At 39.6% G+C, this 20,621-nt stretch overlaps 1 protein-coding gene across 10 annotated transcripts in view; it reads right to left on the reverse strand.

Annotated features, from left to right (window-relative positions):
* The window catches only part of RABGAP1L (RAB GTPase activating protein 1 like), a 224,733-nt gene that overhangs the window by 39,244 nt on the left and 164,868 nt on the right, over positions 1 to 20,621 (reverse strand). For 5 of the 10 annotated variants that reach the window (XM_070746727.1, XM_070746725.1, XM_070746728.1 and 2 more), the window contains exon 18: positions 12,143 to 12,271. In XM_070746727.1, coding sequence (XP_070602828.1) covers positions 12,143 to 12,271 — 129 coding nt within the window. Of the gene's footprint in view, positions 1 to 2,749; positions 4,375 to 12,142; positions 12,272 to 20,621 lie in introns of those variants that run through there. The other 5 variants (XM_070746733.1, XM_070746739.1, XM_070746734.1 and 2 more) reach the window with 5 other exon arrangements.

Here is a 20,621-nt window from a genome sequence, read left to right on the forward strand (position 1 = left end):
ACTTTGTCAGGTTAGGTCTTTTTGTTAATTAATTGGATGAATATTTTTTGTAACATATGCTCCTTATGATCTTAAGAGGCAATTATTTCAACAAAGAAGCTCTCTTTCCTGTTTACCGAATAGCCAGAGATAGAACACTTAGAAACTAAAAAACTTGATTATACTGGAAGTGTAAATTGGGTGAGGACACACTTGCTCACATATCATTATAGCCAGGTCTTGGTTTAAAATCTATATATTTGTTAATATCATACTACAGAGATCTATAATGTTTTACATATTTTAAATTACACAATAAAAATGGAAATTATATGTATATGAAGAACTATATGAATATTTACTAATCATGCGATATAACAAAAAAAGAATGATATTTGATATTTGAAAGACAGTGCGATTCCAGGATTACAGTCTTGATTCAATGATGTTTAATTTTCTGCCCTTGAACTTGTTCACAATTGGCATATGGAAAGATGATGATCAAGTTAAATTATGAATTCATTGTTCAAGATTGTCATGGTTGGATTTTAAAAACCTTCCCTATATGTAATATAATATGTTGAGGTAGGGTTTTTTTACATTAAAACAGTAAGGTTTTTCTAAATGATATTTTACAAACCCCATATTGATATTTTACAAACCGCATACAAATTGCCATTTGTATTTCAAACTATCTCCAAAAATATTTATATAGTGTATTTATAGGTCTAAAATATATGTAAAATGGGGTTTGGCACATAGATTTCAGCTGAACTTTTTAGTAGTCAGATCACATGGTGTTCAACAAAAATACATAATTGAAATTATTTTCTTGAAAAATGCTACTTCACAAATCTAGCATTGGAAAACATCAATACTAAACCCTTCACTAGCTGGGTTCAAACCAAATATATTTCCATTCTTTTCTTTCTCTCCATTCCACACTATGCTCTATGTACAGTATCCCACCATGACTGGAAACTGATCAGACATTTTTACATAGGCTTGTAGGAAGAATTTTAATTAATAATTAGTGGCTTTGGTTGCTAGCTTGTCTTAGTGCAGTCCAATGGTTTGAAGATTCTGCTTTTGATCATCAATATTATCAATCACACAAAAACCGAGGCATTGTCCTTTTGATACTATGAAAAAGAATTGATTTTATATGTAGAAATGAATGTCCTGATATGATGAGGCGTGGAGAACTATTGGAAAATTGTTTGTTATATTTCATTCTTTTTATTCTATTCTTTTCTATTGGAAAATGGAATTATGTTTTATTTCATTCTTTTATTGAAATTTGTACTAAGAATTTCTCTGCTATTATTTTCTAAGAATATAATAGATTTTTAAGTAATTTTTCTTCACAGATGGAGGTACAGTACATGACAAAGGCTGCGAAGGTTTATAGTTCTTATTAAGGTAAGATTTATCATGGTGCTTTTATAGAAATGAAATCTTTTTTCTATTTTTTAAAATTTCTCTGCGTATATTTAACTGCTCCATCTAGTGATTTTTAAAAACAAGTGTTTACATATCTATATTCATATCTGAATGAAGAATCAAAATACATTTATGGTAACATATTTTATATGGAAATCAACAGCAGATTAGATGTTAGGTTTTCTGAGTTAAATAGATGATGAAGGGTGGAAAACATTGGAACCTAAAACAGGAGTTATATTTTTAATTATTCAGTTTTAACTATGAATGTTGATCTTTTGGGCATTTGTTTATATCTCCCTGTGCATAGTATTATCTCAGCATATCAGGCTATCCACCAAATGCATATGCACAAATACATATTTGACATGCAAATGCAAAAATGTTCATTTACTGCTAGAAGCAGTCTTTATCTGGAAGGGCAAAACAATTAACAAACAAACAATTTTGTTAATACTATTACACAAAAGGAAAAGATACAAGTCTGGATAAATTAAGGATAAATGAAATTTATTTGGAAGCAGAGTTTGTTTTATTAGCTAGTAAATATTTTGTGTAAAGCATTATGGTGAGGTTTGTGGTGAATTGAGATTTTGTAAAGTAGTTAAAGGTTTAATCTGCCTCAGAACACTAGCTATAAAAACTGTGTTTTATTCGGCAATATAATTGCCCAAACAGAATGTGCTTATCATTATTACTATATCCTGGATTATTCAGTATAAATTCTGTGCAGCTAGAAATTTGTACAGATAAATTAAGGATTAACATTCCCAACATTCTCAAGAGTATAAGTGAACTGAGATTCTATAGAAGCAACACAATAGCCAGACTTAATGCTCCAATAAAACATTAAGGTCCGCAGAGAAAGATGCATTTTTTTTAAGCCAACTTTTTTAAAATGAAATTTACTTCCAATCTCTATTGTCAAGTGAAACCAAATAAAACACACAAACATATGTAACACATTCTTTTTTTGTACCTCATAGACAAATAGAAATATGAGGTGGAGAAGACTTCTTTTGTGTGTGTGCAATAAACTCACTGCTCCTAAAAGTCAAACAACACGACATTAAATAACTAAACTAGAGTACAGTAGTTTTAGGGTCTCTTATTCATGTAGGAGCATTACAGGTGAACTGTACAACCAAAATCCAAGAGTGTTCAGAATTGTACACAAGAAAGAATCAGAAAGGTTTCAAAACAATGTCTCAATCCGGAAACCGTTAAAACAGTGAAAGCTAAAAACGTAGAGGAAGATGACTTCTTTCACATTACAGACATTAAAAATAAATTGAAGCAAATCATATTTCATAATGTAAACACCTACCACATATCTAGGTTTGCTGATTGCCACCAGGCTGGCTAGAAAATCTTCATCATACAGCTGGCTAAAGACATGAGAATCGTAGGCCATCACAATGGAAATTTCTTCCATCATGTTGTCAGCAAACTCTGTTAGCAGTGACCAGCAATAGGACGAAAAATTAGCTCAGTTCAGCTTAGCTGGGTATGACTTTTTCACAGCAGCCACCTGAAGTGATTAGGCAGGGAGTGTCACCGGAGAAACAGAAAAAAAAGGAAAAAGAAAAAGAAAATCTCTTGCAGCCAATGAGAACAGTTCCTGGATGCTGCTTTTCCTTTGGGAGTTTTCTAGGTCTCTGTGTGGCACAGATAGTTGAAACACCTGTTCATATGTCCATATAGTAACAGTCTTTCCTTAAGTTTTCTTCCACCATAAAAAAGTAATCTTCCAACAGAAAAGTAATTCCGAAAGAAGCTGAGAGAAAGAGGAACTATGTTCTCACAAAGCTTTCTCTTAAATGCTATATTTAATCACACTAGATTCCTTTTAGTGGAGGAGTCAGATTTCTCAAGGCGAGTTGTTTAATGCCTTTTCCAAAAATTTGCACAGTAGACATGAGTAGCATTCTGTCAAGATTGGGATTTTTCTGTATAACCTGTCAGATATTTCGGAAAGAATCCATATTTGCATGGTTGGATATGTTTTCTAGGCATATTTGACTTTAAAAAAATTATTTGAAAGAGAATCCAACTCTCTTTTATATGCAACATCCCATTTTTTTTAATTGAAAAGGGTGTTGGTCTTTTCAGAGAACTGATAATTGACCAACATACCAATAAAGAAAACCTTTAAAAAACTTTTAACATTGTATTTCCATCTATGTTTCTAAAATATTGGAAAACAGCATTCTATGAATTAAAAAATAGAATATATCTTAAAAATGACTCATTCCATTGTGGTTGCCTGCAATATTCTTTCCTGCCTAGCTCTGTGATAAAAATCCTAATTTTACACACAATGACAATGACAGAAGTGATACTGTAATGACAAAATGTATGCTTCCAAGTCCAATTGTTAGCAAAATGTCACATGTTTGTCATTTGCAAAATGAAAATATAACTTTGCTTTGCCCTCAATTTCATATTTCTCAACAAGTGCTTCCAAAATTTTCATGGTTATATTATTTTCACTTAAATAGCAAACCAGGGAAATACCCTTTGTTTTTTAATGAGAGAAATAAAAGCACCCTATTATTGCTGTGAAACTGGGCAGAATTTTAATAGGTTAAATAGAGAAAGCATGAAGAACAAATCCTTGAGATTAAAATATCTCATATTTAATCCAAGAAGTTATTTAAATAATGCAGTTTGGCGATGCTGAGGCTAATGTGGGCTTACTTGTTTTCTTCCCAATGAAGACAGCTCTGATCCATAATATAAACAAGTAATTCTTCTTCATCATCAGGGATTCAAATTCCTGCCTGTCATTCTAAATCTTCCACTTTATTCTTCAGGTTATGTCGCTGGAGTAGGGAGTCTTTTCACAAAAGCATTTTTTTTAAAATAAAATTTTCTGGCTTCAACTTCCTGGTTGAAAATATTTGCCAGAAATGAAAGTACTCTTTCTCGCCTTTGTAGTTCTATCAGTCTGACTCAGCAAGGGTTGATAATGTATGCAGAAGGTGACTGAACAAAGACACCTGTTGTAGGAGAAAGCAACGAATGGAACTTCCCATGATTCTTTGCTGCCTGGGAAGGTTTTCAAGAAGGATCTACTTACAAATGAGACATACCTAGGCTTCAAGAGTGCTTACGCTCTCTCATATATTCTGTGTTAAAGACCAAAGGATGAACCAGTTAAAATTTCCCAAAACTTAAAAAGAAAACCTTTAAAGGGCATCTAGATACAGTATTTGTAGATCAACCATACGTAGATAAAAGGATACAAATAATCTGTTTACCATACCCCACCTTAGTCAAACTACATTTAATGTAGATTTTTTATGAACTCACAAGTAACACAATTTGTTTCTGAATAGTAACCCTAACCTTAATTTCTCTCTCATTTAGCCATCAAATATATCCTATTAGTTCTTCCTTTTTAGATTCTATGCACAGCTTTCTAGAAGACAATCCAGGCATTGGATTGCCTGGGAGGACACTTATGACTGTATGACTGTGTAAAAGAGAAGTCTTACATTATCTCTTTCCATAGGAAAAAAACACCAAAACTGGGCAGCTACTGTATAATAAGTAGCTTGTGACTTTTCTATAGAGCAGCATTCTGTATGCAGACATGTTTTAAGATAGTTCAAGCATTTTTCTGCAGAATAATTCATTATGAAATTAATAGTACAGTGATCCCCCGCTCGTTGTGAGGGTTCCGTTCCAGGACCCCCCGCAACGAGCGGGTTTTCGCATGTGCAGATGGTGTTTTTACTCCCGCAGCGCTAGCGAGGAGCCGAAGATTGGGGGCGGCGCGGCTGTTTTAAAATGTCACCGCCGGCATGGGGGGCTTCCTAGCAGCCCCCCAAACCCGGGTTGGGGGTCCGGGGGGTGCTGGCAAGCCCCCCATGCCAGCGGCGACATTTTAAAACAGCCGCACCGCCCCCAATCTTCGGCTCCTCGCTAGCGGGCAGGCAGGCGGCGGACAAGCCGTTCGCTGGCGCTGGCTGTCGGCGCTTTTGAGCTGAGTCCCGGAGCGAATTCGCTCCGGGACTCAGCTCAAAAGCGCCGACAGCCAGCGCCAGCGAACGGCTTCTCCGCGCTGGCTGTCGGCGCTTTCGAGCTGAGTCCTGGAGCGAATTCGCTCCGGGACTCAGCTCAAAAGCGCCGACAGCCAGCGCCAGCGAACGGCTTCTCCGCGCTGGCCGTCGCCGCTTTCGAGCTGAGTCCCGGAGCGAATTCGCTTCAGGACTCAGCTCGAAAGCGGCGAGAATGAACGGCGTGGGCGGGCGAAGGGCGGGCGGCAGCGAGGAGTTTGCGTGGGCGGTGGGGAAACTCCTTGCTGATGCCCGCTGCTCGCCCTCCCGCCAGCAAGAGGGGGAAGACCCAGGGAAGCCGCCCAGCAGCTGATCTGCCGGGCGCCATCTACGCATGCGTGCCCATAGAAAAAAAGGGCACACATGCGCAGATGGTGTTTTGACTTCCGGGTTGAAAAATCGCAAATTACCCTGTTCGCAATGGTCGGGGACGCAATAACCGGGGTATTACTGTATACTAATTGCTATCTTATCTTAATTTTTAAAATTAATTAATCTTGGACCCATGAAAATGAATCCCTCTGAAAATTGAACTGATATTATGATCTCAACAATTTACATCCCACCATCAAAGCTAGCCCATTTCAATCCAACTAAAACTATCCAATGGACACATAAGCATTTCATAGAGTAAATCTGCATACCAGGAAGTGAGTTAGAGCATAAAAAACATATACTTTTTAAAATAAAATGTGTTAGTTTGCAAAACTAGCAGACTTTTCCTCCTTCTCCTGGGTAAATAATTAACAAGTGATTCTCTTGAGTCCTCTTTTCAATATTCAACAGTATTTCTCCATTTTTAACAATTTTTTTCTTATTTAAAGTTCAATCATAAATATTTTTACTTATGTGTGTTAAGTACAATATCATATTCAAATGATATCATATTCAAATGATATTATATGCCGCCCAGAATCCTCTGGGTGGCATAGAAGTCCAAATAAAGAAATAATAAATAAATAAATAAAATTGTTTTATCAACATTTACAACCTGTGTGTCAGTTCCTCCAAGCCGCAATGGTCAATTCATTCATTCATATGCTTACTAACAAATAAGAACTTTGCAATGGGTGGTACCATAATCAAGTATTTGTATCGTTATGCTCTGAGTATATAACTGATGTGAGGGCAACTGAACTCACTAATTATTGCACCAAGTTTAAGGAAGTAGTTGCTCAGTTGGAATTTCTCGGAAGACCAGAATAATTGCTCAGTCACTTCCTTAAAATTCTTCTCATGAAATGTTAAAATAACTGATAATTCTTAATATTTAATATGTAATACTTTAAAAAGTAATTAAAATTATGACTGCATTTAACACTAGACAGTCAAAATCAAAACTTTTCATAATGAATCCATTCATTTTTATCATTCTGTGCAAAAACAAATTAAGTACAGTGATCTGAATAATGTCTAAACAGAAAACACTTGGATGAAGCCATGAAAATATAAAACCAGAGAGAAGAGTTATACAAGTCTGTTTCCAAATTGAATTTTTTTCCTTTAAATTATCAACACATGATTTAAGCAAAACTTGGGTCTATGTATATAGAAATATCTTACTATAAATTTTACATTGAAAACATCCATCTAAATATGTAATTTAGGAATGTATTGAATTTATTTTTGAAATATTTTGTACACTTCACTTAAATAACAATTTTTCAAGAGCCCAAATTGTAATGCTAGTAGGACATGTGGATTACTGGTGATAATTATATTCTCTCAAGTTGTTTTCAATTCTTAATGGCCACGTAGATTTTTTCCATGATCTGTCCCTAACCTGATGTTTCAAATCTTCCCATAATAATTCATTGGCAGTGTGACAAGATGGGCGGCACACAAAAAATGAAACGAAATGAAATGAAATAAAATGTATCCACTTTATTGGTAACTTTTTGTAATCCACTTCTACACTTTTCCTCCACCTTCCCCAGCATCTTCTTTAGGAAGTTATGCCTTTGCATAACGTGTCCAAGGTGGCATAATTTGTGCTACAAGCAAAACATTGGGTTGATTTGTTCAATGATCCACTTTTCTTGGCTCTCCATGGTATTCTCAGGAGTCTTCTCAGATAATAAACTCCAAAAGCATTCATATTCTTCCTATCCTGGTTCTTCAGAGTCCAACCTTTGTTTCCACCTTTGTGTCACAGATAATTTTGTGGCTTGCTTGATCTTTATAAGTGCACATACATAATAGCATTTGAATACTTTTTGTGACTGTTCCATTACATTGATGGTTGATACTAAAGGCAGAAGTATCACTTTGATATCTTCATTGTCAGTTCTAAGGTTGATTATCTACCAGTTGTCATTAGTCTGGATTTCTTTATATTTAATTTTTTTCACTTTGCTCATTGATTTTTATTATTAGAATTGAGGATCCTTTCCATATTCAGCTATCCAGGCACTATCTTTGGCACAGACATGCTACTGGTATTTTGTTCTCCAATTTTAAAATCATGCTCATCTTCTTCCACTCCACTTTTTACAAATTGAATAAAGGGAGAGTATACTTCCTTGTGATATTCCTTTGCCTGAAGCCAATCTGTTTTACCGTGTTCTCGCTTAATGTGGCTTCCTGATCTGTATATGTTTTTTATGAGATCAATGAGATGCTTTCGCATACCCATGTTTCTAAACACATTTCATACACGATATGGTCAACAATGAACTTTAATCAATGAAAAATCCAGTGATTTTTTTTTTTGCATTCTTTGACTTCCTCAATTATCCATCATGCATTGGTAATAAGAAAATTCACCTTTTCTAAAGGCATCTTGAACACCTGGGATTGCTACAAGAGTGAAGAGGCATACAACCGGGGAACACATATTTAAAAGAATATGCTAGCACTGCCTGTTTGGCTAACGCCCTCCAGCCATTTGGAAGCAAGCAGAAGCTCAAGGGGTGAAAGTGATTAAAGCCCTATCACTTATAGACAACAGCCGTGAGCTGACCAGTAAAAGTCACAAAATTGAGCTCCTTAATTTGCAGTTAGCACTTTTTAGGGACTCTTGTGTTGCAGAGAAAAATAGGCAAGAGATTGCATATTTAGTCAAACATTTGTCAAAAAGTTAATTTTTCATTACCAGTGCAATCCAGTACAGTTATTAAATGAAGACTAGCTGTAGTCTTGTCAAACTGGGGCGGGGGTGGGTGGGTTTCTGGAATAAGATCTCACTAAAATTAGAAGCAAGGAGCCTAAAGCTGATTTAAAACTGGCTTCCCAAAAGAAGGGACAGTGGAAACTATTCCTCCTACCTCCCAAAAAAGTAGTTTCAAGTCTTTTCTACCATGCAAGAAAAGAATACAAGGTTTTAAATCTTGATTTTACTAGAAACGGCTTGTGTTTGATACACAGTAGTTGGAACTCTTTCATGAAAGCTTCATTATCTTCTTTACAAAAAACGTATTGATCACAGATATGCTTGCTTGTATCTGTTTCTAATTCAAGTGTATGACTGAGAAATGTTTGCCAATTGGAATGTTTACATGATCCTTTGCAACCCACCCAAGATCCCTAGGTGTGCAATTTGTTGGTAAAAATTATTGTGTGATGTGGAAATTAAAGGAGCAGCTAGTGGCCACTGAAAAATTCTAATTATGACCCAAGTGCTTACTGCACTTTTCGGAGTAAAAGACACTCCGGAGTATAAGATGCACCTTAGTTTTTCGTGATGAAAATAAGGGGGGAAACATTCTGTCTCTGCCTACCAGCATCCAGCGGTAGTGGATCCATCCATCTGGCTAGTGTCGTTGTAACAAATAGCAAACAGCAAGATCAGCTTCCGCATATTATTGCAGCCTGATACAGCACAAGCAGCTGATTCAAGGGTGGATCAGCCTTCCAGAACACCCCCCAAACAGCTGTTCTAGGCCAGTGTTTCCCAACCTTGGCAACTTGAAGATATTTGGACTTCAACTCCAAATGTTGGCTGGGGAATTCTTGGAGTCGAAGTCCAGACATCTTCAAGTTGCCAAGGTTGGGAAACACTGTTCTAGGCTATACGGATTGCCACAGATCATCGCCGCCTCTGTGCCTTGTGTTTTTGGCTTCTGTGCCTCGCGTTTTTGGCCTCAATGCCTCACGTTTTCAGCCTCTGAATGCTCAGTTTTAGACCTGTTCAAGGCTGTGGGGATCGCCAGAGCACATTGCCACCAATCGCTGCCTTTGCATATAGCATTTTCAGCCTCTGTGCATCACATTTTTGGCCTCCGTATGCCCCGTTTTTAGCCTCTGCGTATCATGTTTTCAGACAGTTCCAGATGGTGGGAAGCGGCAAGGAGTGACAATTCCCTTTTTATGACACTGTAATCCAATTAAACCCTCCAAAACATCTTAAATAAACCAAAAGACTCAGCAGCCAGGAAGAAAAAACAGGAATCCTCTACTATATACAATGTAAGGAATGTAACAGCAAATATATAGTGTAGGAAGTTAGCACCTACCTCTCTCCTAGAAAATAAAATATTCTAGGAAATATTACCTCTCTGGATATAAAATGGAGAAATGTGGTTTTTTTAGGCAGGAAGCAGACTCGCTTTTAATAGCCCATACCCTCCTCAATAGCCCACAGCAGACGTCAGCACTTAAGAGATAAAGAGACAGCTAGGTCTATTCATAAGCAAATACCCTCACCAAAGATATGACTTTAAATATGACTTTAGTAATCGGGTTGTTGAAGCGTGGAACTCATTACCGGACTCCATAGTATCATCCCCTAACCCCCAACGTTTTACCCTTAGACTATCCACGGCTGACCTCTTCAGATTCCTAAGAGGTCAGTAAGGGGTGTACATAAGCGCACTAGAGTGCCTTCCGTCCCCTGTCCTATAGTCTCTCCTATATCTCGTATTTCTTCTCTACTATATCCTCTATAACCTTCATTGTGTATTATTGTGTATTGGACAAAATAAATAAATAAATATAAAAAAAATAAGATCAAACAAAGGTAGGATTAGTCCTTAGCCATAACAGGAATTACCCAAAGCCCCTTAATTACATCATCACCCATCAAGATTCAACAAAGCTCGGGACTCAAAAGACACTACAGTTACCCCTGCATGGCCCCATGAGTCTGACAACCACTCAGAATACATTTCTTACACAGGAATAGAAGCTCCAAGGTGGAACCCAAGACAGCATATAAATCTCTCCCCCCCCCCCCCCCACCCAATGTGCTTCTTCAAAACCATGTCGTCCTATCCATTATTAAACCATCTTTCCAAGCAGTCTCCATGTTTCCAGTGTCTTTCTTCCCACTTGGAACTGAATGTGGACATTTCTTCCAACAATAAAACAGGCAGAAGATTAGCAGAGCATATCCATTAACATGATCTAGTAATCAGAAGACATGACAAAACGTGTGGACAGAGTCATCTGGTTTCAATTAGGAAACTATGAGCATACTGGACCAAACTAAATCCAAAAACACTAGGGAATTCCTGGAATTTTGATATTCTGTCAAAGAAATAAACCAAATATCCATATCACCCAAAACAGATGATAAAAAGCTAAGAAAGAAACAAGACTAGAACGCATTTCCTCCAATGGCTGACAACTAGATAAACAGGAATTAACACTTGACCAAAAAAATCAAGCAGAAAACAATATCCTAATTAAGGAACTACTCATTAGAAAATCAAGTCCCCATCAATACTGGCAGGAAAAACTAATATATATAAACAGCACACACTCACTAGCACTGATGTTATCTAGTTGGGTTATGACATGTCTGCAAGCAAACAGCCAAGTTCAGAAAGCTCTAAAGATCTCACATTTCAACCTGAGTTACATATATTCTCTTCTACATTGGGAAAGTTTTGATGATACATTGATGCTAATGGAGAAGTGAAGCATGTATGATTTCTTTCTTCTTTTTGGTTGACAATGAATCTGCAGATTTTGAGTGGAATTGGTTTTTTTTGTTTATGCTTCCTGTGTCAGGAAAAGTAGTCTGGTTCACATCTGATTGGAACCAATGCCCCTGGTGTTGACATACCAAAAATGCGCTACAGTATTTGATAAACCCAGAATTAATAGAAGTACAAAAGACTGCTGAAAACCAAGACATTCTTAATTTGATAAACCTTTTACTTATATAGGCAATTCTGTCAATTCATGAATGGCATATAAGGTAAAGCTTCTGTAAGTTGTCATTCTTAAAGAATAGTACACAAATAGCAACAGACCCAAGGCTTTACTGTGAATAACCAAGAAAACTTTATACAGTAATCCCTTGCTACTTCACAGTTCATCTTTTGCGGATTCACTACTTCACGGGTTTCCATTAAATCCATTGAAAATTTTAAATCCATTAAAAATTCATAAAATTCTTCTACAGTGGTAGGATATCACATGTAGTTCCAGCTGAGAAACATTATAGAATGACTGTTTAATGCAAAGGGTCGGTTTTAAAAGTCCAAATACTCGTTAAATACATTTAAAAAATCTTTCCTCTACTTCACGGAAATTTCTTTTTCACGGGTGGTCTTGGAATGTATCCCTCTCAAAAAATGAGGGATTACTGTATAGAAGAAGAAAAAGTGTTCAAAGTAAGATATCCTTCATTCAATTACTGATTTCTCGAATTGTCAGTCTTTATATTAGCTTTATTTTATGTCAAAAATGTCCAAGATAAGCCATCTTACCTTGACATTGCAGGCCTGTTCCATAAGCCTTCTAGCATTTTCTTCAGCTCTGTACCTTTTAGGCAACTGAACTCTAAAAAACTTTAAAGCCCCTTCAAAATCAGCTTGCAGAAGATCTTCTTTGGAAGTCTGCAAAGAAATATATTGGAGAACAGGTGTAAACAGTGAATCAAAGTAGCTTTGCTCTTTTGTTCATAAGATTTATGCAAGTGAAATAGGAAGTTAAATAACCATATTTTCTAAAACCAAGAAAATTAAGAGTCACCATAATGTAAGGTACCGCTATTCTTCTATACTTAAAATAAAATAGGAGGGGGGAATGTGTTGGATAGGATTGATTTGTAAAATAATGAAGTTAGAAAATAAATATTTTAAAACTTAGTAATGTTAAAATCAGATTTTGTTTCTCAGATTTCTGAATTGTGTACCATTGTAATATAAGATTTTGAAAGCTTCAGAAATGACAGAACAATACAGCAATTGTGTTCATGGTTAACAAAAGTTTACTATGTATAAAGGTAAGTAATATACCAACCCAAAAACACCATTTGTAAACACATAAACCTTAGTTATAGCCAACATACCAACATTAATATACAAAACCACAGATGAGGACCTACGTACTTGGAATCTGGGTGTGTTGCCATATTTTATGTTAATAATTAAACAAAGTAAATTTGCTCTTCAGATAATTCCTCTTATGAGAGTTAGTACTTTGAGAGTAATAAAACAGAAATTCATCAATATTCTCATTTCAGCATTTATACAAAAAATGCACCCTCATCCACATTCCCGTAGTACAGTGGTTCTCAACCTTTCTAATGCCATGACCCCTTAATACAGTTTCTCATGTTGTGATGACCCCCAACCATAAGTCTAGTGCCAATTCTCCCAAAAGAGCTTTAAGCTGATTGGCAGGAAGGTCAGAGGGACACTGCACTGTAAACACCTGATTGGTCAGATTGTAAAAATATTTATTTATTATTTATTTATTATTTATTATTTGGATTTGTATGCCGCCCCTCTCCGAAGACTATGTTCCAAGGCACCAGAATAGAAGCTTTAGTTTCTAATACCATGGGAAAATTGTCTTTTTCCATGGTCTTATGCAACCCCTGTGAAATGGTTGTTCGACCCCCAAAGGGGTCCAAACCCCCAGGTTGAAACCACTGCCGTAGTATATACATTTTGTCATAAATACTAATTTGCATTTTTATTTGGGAAATTAAAATGTGAACTCAATAAATTGTTCTCGCACTCTCATTTTCATTATCTTGATCAGTGTAATTGAACCCCAGATCAGCTTCCTAAAATATCTGAAAAATATTGTTCTTCAGTGATACACTGCAAATGCGGTTGGTATATTGTAATGGAATTCTTTTTTACATACATGCAAGAATTATAATTTTTTATTTTGTATATACATATGACAGCTATTGTGCTCACACATACATATTTACATATGTTTGTCTTACCAAACAGGAAGGTTATAAATGCATTCAAATATTCAGGAGAGAATTTACCATACAATGATAAATTTTGGCTTTCTTAATGAGAAGTACTTGACTTACAGCCACAATGAAGCCCAAAATTTCTGTTGCTAAGTGACACAGTTATTAAGTGAGCTTCGCTCCATTTTACAAATTTTCTTGCCATAGTTGTTAAGTGAATCATTGCAGTTGTTAAGTTAGCAACATGGTTGTTAAGTGCATCTGGCTTCCCCATTGACTTTGCGTGGGAGTGAATCGCAAAAGATGATCACATGACCTCAGGAAACTGCCACCATCATAAATATGAACCAATTGCTAAACATTTGAATTTTTATCATGTGAGCATGGGGATACTGTAACTATCGTAAGCATGAAAAATTGTCAAAAGTCCCTTTTACAAATGCTGTTTGAAGTGCTGTTGTAACTCAAGGACAACCTCTAAAGGGAGAAACTAACTCATATATTAGAAACATAGAAACACAGAAGATTGACGGCAGAAAAAGACCTCATGATCCATCTAGTCTGCCCTTATACTATTTCCTGTATTTTATCTTAGGATGGATATACAGTGATCCCCCGTTTATTGCGTCCCCAACCATTGCGAACAGGGTACTTCGCGATTTTTCAACCCGGAAGTCAAAATACCATCTACGCATGCGTGCGTTTTTTCTATGGGCACGCATGCGTAGATGGCAACCGGGAGATCAGCTGCTGGGTGGCTTTCCTGGGTCTTCCCCCTCTTGCTGGCGTCAGCGAGGAGTTTCCCCACCGCCCACGCAAACTCCTCGCTGCCGCCCGCCCTTCGCCCGCCCACGCCGTTCATTCTCGCCGCTTTCGAGCTGAGTCCTGAAGCGAATTCGCTCCCGGACTCAGCTCGAAAGCGCCGAGAGACAGCGCCAAGGAACGGCCTGTCCACGCTGTCTCTCGGCGCTTTCGAGCTGAGTCCGGGAGCGAATTCGCTCCCGGACTCAGCTCGAAAGCGCCGAGAGACAGCGCCAAGGAACGGGCCTGTCCACGCTGTCTCTCGGCGCTTTCGAGCTGAGTCCGGGAGCGAATTCGCTCCCGGACTCAGCTCGAAAGCGCCGAGAGACAGCGCCAAGGAACGGGCCTGTCCACGCTGTCTCTCGGCGCTTTCGAGCTGAGTCCGGGAGCGAATTCGCTCCCGGACTCAGCTCGAAAGCGCCGAGAGACAGCGCCAAGGAACGGGCCTGTCCACGCTGTCTCTCGGCGCTTTCGAGCTGAGTCCGGGAGCGAATTCGCTCCCGGACTCAGCTCGAAAGCGCCGAGAGACAGCGCCAAGGAACGGGCCTGTCCACGCTGTCTCTCGGCGCTTTCGAGCTGAGTCCGGGAGCGAATTCGCTCCCGGACTCAGCTCGAAAGCGCCGAGAGACAGCGCCAAGGAACGGGCCTGTCCACGCTGTCTCTCGGCGCTTTCGAGCTGAGTCCGGGAGCGAATTCGCTCCCGGACTCAGCTCGAAAGCGCCAAGAGACAGCGCCAAGGAACGGGCCTGTCCACGCTGTCTCTCGGCGCTTTCGAGCTGAGTCCGGGAGCGAATTCGCTCCCGGACTCAGCTCGAAAGCGCCGAGAGACAGCGCCAAGGAACGGGCCTGTCCACGCTGTCTCTCGGCGCTTTCGAGCTGAGTCCGGGAGCGAATTCGCTCCCGGACTCAGCTCGAAAGCGCCAAGAGACAGCGCCAAGGAACGGGCCTGTCCACGCTGTCTCTCGGCGCTTTCGAGCTGAGTCCGGGAGCGAATTCGCTCCCGGACTCAGCTCGAAAGCGCCGAGAGACAGCGCCAAGGAACGGGCCTGTCCACGCTGTCTCTCGGCGCTTTCGAGCTGAGTCCGGGAGCGAATTCGCTCCCGGACTCAGCTCGAAAGCGCCGAGAGACAGCGCCAAGGAACGGGCCTGTCCACGCTGTCTCTCGGCGCTTTCGAGCTGAGTCCGGGAGCGAATTCGCTCCCGGACTCAGCTCGAAAGCGCCGAGAGACAGCGCCCCCCGGACCCCCAACCCGGGTTTGGGGGGCTGCTAGGAAGCCCCCCATGCCGGCGGCAAACAGCCGCGCCGCCCCCAATCTTCGGCTCCTCGCTAGCGCTGTGGGAGTAAAAACACCATCTGCACATGCGCAGATGGTGTTTTTACTTCCGCAGCGCTACTTCGCGAAAACCCGCTCGTTGCGGGGGCTCCTGGAACGGAACCCTCGCAACGAGCGGGGGATCACTGTATGTTTATCCCAGGCATATTTAAATTCAGTTACTGTGGACCAACCACGCCTGCTGGAAGTTTGTTCCGAGCATCAATTACTTTTTCAGTAAAATATTTTCTCACATTACTTCTAATCTTTCCCCAAACTAATCTCAGATTGTGCCCCCTTGTTCTTGTGTTCACTTTCCTATCAAAAACACTTCCTTCCCTCCTGGAACTTATTTAATCCTTTAACATATTTAAATGTTTCAATCATGTCCCCCCTTTCCCTTCTGTCCTCCAGACTATACAGATTGAGATCATTAAGTCTTTCCTGATAAGTTTTATGCTTAAGACCTTCCACCATTTTTGTAGCCCGTCTTTGGACCCGTTCAATTTTATCAATATCTTTTTGTAGGTGAGGTCTTCAGAACTGAAAACAGTACTCCAAATGTGGTCTCACCAGCACTCTATACAGAGGGATCACAATGTCCCTGCTTGTTATACCTCTAGCTATGCAGCCAAGCATTCTACTTGCTTTCCCTACCGCCTGACCACACTGTTCACCCATTTTGAGACTGTCAGAAATCACTACCCCTAAATCCTTCTCTTCCAATGTTTTTGGTAACACAGAACTGCCAATACAATACTCAGATTGAGGATTCCTTTTGCCCAAGTGCATTATTTTACATTTGGAAACATGATAAGTGGTCAAAGCAATTAAACTGCAGTTTTCATTGCTTTGACCACTTATCTAGTAAAGCTAAATCATTTGCCATATAACAGACACCTTCAGGAATATCAGCCCTATTGCACACTTTAGAGTCATCATCAAATTGGCAAACCTTCCCTACCAAACCTTCCCCTATGTCACTCACAAAGATATTAAAAAGAATAGGACCCAGAACAGACCCTTGTGGCACATCACTTGTAACCAGACTCTGCTCAGAATACATGCCATTAACAACAACCCTCTGATATCTCTGCTTCAGCCAGCTGCAAATCCACTGAACTATCCAGGGATTAAGTCCAATCTTCACTAACTTATCTATCACTAACGTATCTGTCTATCTATCAGCTCTTTATGTGGAACTGTATCTAAGGCTTTGCTGAAGTCCAGATAGGCAATATCCATGACACCACATATTATATTAAATCCTTCATATTAAATCCACCATATTAAATCCTTCAAATTGAATATTCATGAACTAAGACAGGAGGAAATCCCTCCTTGGTGGAATACCATCTTGATGTGATGAGGTATCAGTAGATGGAAATGTGGGAGAACCTGAAATTATACGTTTTGGGTCATGCAAGCATCATAATGTAGGCGACACCGTATATTAATGAAGTTTTGTGACCAGAATTCTTTGTCTAATACCAAGTCCTGTTTCAGACAACATAAATACAGATTCCACAAAAAGACATAATCCACTGGATAGTAAACAAAAACATATTGATTATGTAATAGGGAAAAAAAGAAAGAAAAACATTTAAGGAATGCTAATAGGTGGATGAAAAGTTCACACATGTTCCAAACTATCCCCTTTTTAAAAGAATACAATCTAAAGCAGTTAATATCTCTAGTACTTAACTCAGGGGTGTCAAACTCAATTTCATTGAGGGCCACATCAGGGTTGTATTTGACCTCAGGGGCAGGCGGAGATTGCTACTCCTGGTGCGCTGCGTGCACAGATCTGTGTGTCTGGCGTGCGCTCACGTGCGTCCGAGTGACATTTTGCTTCTGCGCATGCATAGGAAGCAAAATCTTGCAAAGGGACATGCACACAAGAGAGATTTCGGCAATGTTTTGCTTCTGCACATGCCCAGGAGCAAAAACATTGCTGAAATCTCATGCATGTGTGCATCCCTCGACATTTTGCTTCCTGCGCATGCACAGAAGCAAAACCTCATACGGATGTGTGCACATGCGCATGCTGGAAACACAGAGCTGTGTGCGCAGCTCCAATTTGTAAACAGTACCAGGTAGGAATCTGATACTGCTCAGGGGACCAGGGTGAATGTCACCAGGGTGGGCGTGTTCGACATCACTCGTGTCAATGGCGACTGTGGTGGCCGGAGCGTTCTGCCGGCAAGAACCGGCTCCCAAGCTCTGTTTCCAGATGTGACGGTCTCCTGCAACCCTCTGCCAGTGAAAACTGTAGTGGGAGGGCATGTGTGGCCCTCCTGAGCTCCATTTTCAGTGGCATTAAGCATCGCGAGCTGGCCCTTTATTGTTTCCAGAGCAGCCCTATGGGCCAGATCTAAGAAAACCATAGGCCAGATCCAGTCCCTTGACCTTGAGTTTGACACTCTTGAACTAATCAATTTAATTAATTAAACTTATGCAAGAATGAATCCAAGAAGTTGTAGAAAGAGGAAAAAGAGACTGTGAAAATTGAACTGGAAGAAGAAGACTGAAAAAAAATCTCAAAATATCAATGAGAAGCACCTCCAAGAAGCTTCTGAAACTAATTATCATGCTAATGAACAAAAAACCTTAGGCAATAAAGTTTAAAAAAATAACTGAAGCCAGATTTCCAACATCAAGCAAGAATAGACATGGCAAAATATATTGAATAAGAATGTCAACAAATTGACGGAACTAATGAAGGAAACATGAAAAGCATATTCAGGATCAGAGGAATGTTTTAACTAGGTTAGGGCTACTCTAGTGCAAAAGTAGTCCTTGCTGAACGACCAGTCACTTTCCATTTGAAGTTGTGACACACATATACACAAAGCTACTTACAACTCAGTTTGGAATTCTGATGGCCACACACACACATGCGCACACAGGACTACGTAATTGCATTTTGGGCATATGGCAACCAGCTCGCATTTATGGCCATCTGCCACATTCCAGCATATTTTGCTAGTTTCTGTGATTTACTTCTGGTTTCAGGCAAAAAAAAAAAAAGCCCACTGAAGAAAATGGGTTTGCTTAACAACCACAGTGTTCATTTAATAATTGTGGCTTTGACTTAACATTTGTGGCATTTGCTTAATGACTGCCTAAAAAAAGTTGTAAAATATGGAACAGTCACGTGGAATCTACTTAATGCACCACCATGTCTTATAGTTCCAGTCTCAATTACAGTTGGAAGTGAAGGACTACTTGTAATCATGGAAAAGGATCTAATTGAAGCAAATTAAGTTAAAGAAGACTAAATATTCTAAAACTCTTTACAAACAAGATTACAGAAAGACACAAACATTTGCCAAGTCAGCATATGTTCCGGAAACAATTTCCTTAGTGAGTTTATATAATAACAACTTTTAAAGATGCATGAATAAGATCATTAAATGCCAACAATCTAATATAACATATATGACACAAGACTGTGTGGCCTAAAATTTCCGAAAAATTTTGTACAATATATAGTTACATAATAATGAAAAGAAATACAAGAGAAAATACAAATTATTAAACATTTACAATAATTTATTTGGCAAGCAATCTAATGATAATACAATCATACAGGCAGGCTGAAACCAAAGACAACAAGCCAATTTTAAGAAAAGTCAGAGGACCATGAAGTTAAATAGGTATAGATGAATAATAGAGATAGGACATAGAGTTGGAAGGTCCAGCTGGCACGTTGACCAGCAAAAGTTGGCAAGGGATCCAAGCAGTTAGCCAGGAGGTTTTGCTTGGCAGAATGCCTAGAAAAGAGGAACCTGGTACTAAGGAAGCTTCTGCCATAAGGTTGCCTGGTAGTAGAACCTTTGAGAAACCACAAAAGTTAGGTCAATTGTTGGAGTCAGGGCATGAATAGTGAGAACAGCAACAGTGAGAAACACTGGGTTTTTTGCCCAGCAATTCAGTTATAAATAGAAGGACCATTGAACTTACCTGAACGGTCTTCTCGATGCACTGCAAGGAGAGTCCAAGATGGGTAATTCTACAGTCTGATTGGTTGGGACTGAGTTTAATTTAAATATTAGGCAGGCACCGCCCCCTTAGCCCTCCAGTCTAAAAGAAACGAAGGAGCAGTAAAGCCAACAAACATTTATTGAAACATTCAAGGTAACTAGAAATATAATAAAAACAAGCACAACCTTCCAACAGTAACCCCGGTCCCGAATTCGGGCGGGTTTGGACTCTTCTTGCAGTGCATCGAGAAGACCGTTCAGGTAAGTTCAACGGTCCTTCTCCAATGCACTTGCAAGGAGAGTCCAAGATGGGATATGCCCAAGATATTAACCAAGGGAGGGAGAAGGTCGGACCGGGGGCTCTGAAAAGGAACACACCCGCTGTAATACCCTCCTCCCAAAAGCTGCTTCCGCGGAAGCAAAGGAGTCAATTCGATAATGTCTGACAAATGTGGACGGAGCCACCCAAGTGGCCGCCCTACAAATGTCCTCTAGTGAAGCCTGGGTCCTCCAGGCCGCTGTAGTGGCCGTACTGCGTGTAGAATGTCCAGTAAGTCCCTGTGGTACAGGGGATCCCTTAGTCCGGTAAGCCTCCCTGATGCATTCACACAACCAGCGGCTTATTGTCCTAGAGGAGACTTTGGTGCCCAAAGTCCTAGTTGCAAAGGACACGAATAAAGCCTCCGATACCCTGAATTCCTGAGTCCTGCGGATATAAATTTTCAAAGCTCGTCTCACATCGAGCTTATACCACCGCAGCTCCGAAGGGTGAGTCCCATGGGCACAGAAGTCCGGTAGCACTATCTCCTGTGCCCTGTGAAAGGTAGAGTTGATTTTTGGAAGAAAGGCTGGGTCCAGTCTCAAGACCACTCTATCGGGGTGAAACCTGCAAAGGTCCTCTCTGGTGGAGAAAGCTGCAATCTCAGAG

Source organism: Erythrolamprus reginae, chromosome 3, assembly GCF_031021105.1.
Source record: "Erythrolamprus reginae isolate rEryReg1 chromosome 3, rEryReg1.hap1, whole genome shotgun sequence".
Taxonomy (NCBI): Eukaryota; Metazoa; Chordata; class Lepidosauria; order Squamata; family Dipsadidae; genus Erythrolamprus; species Erythrolamprus reginae.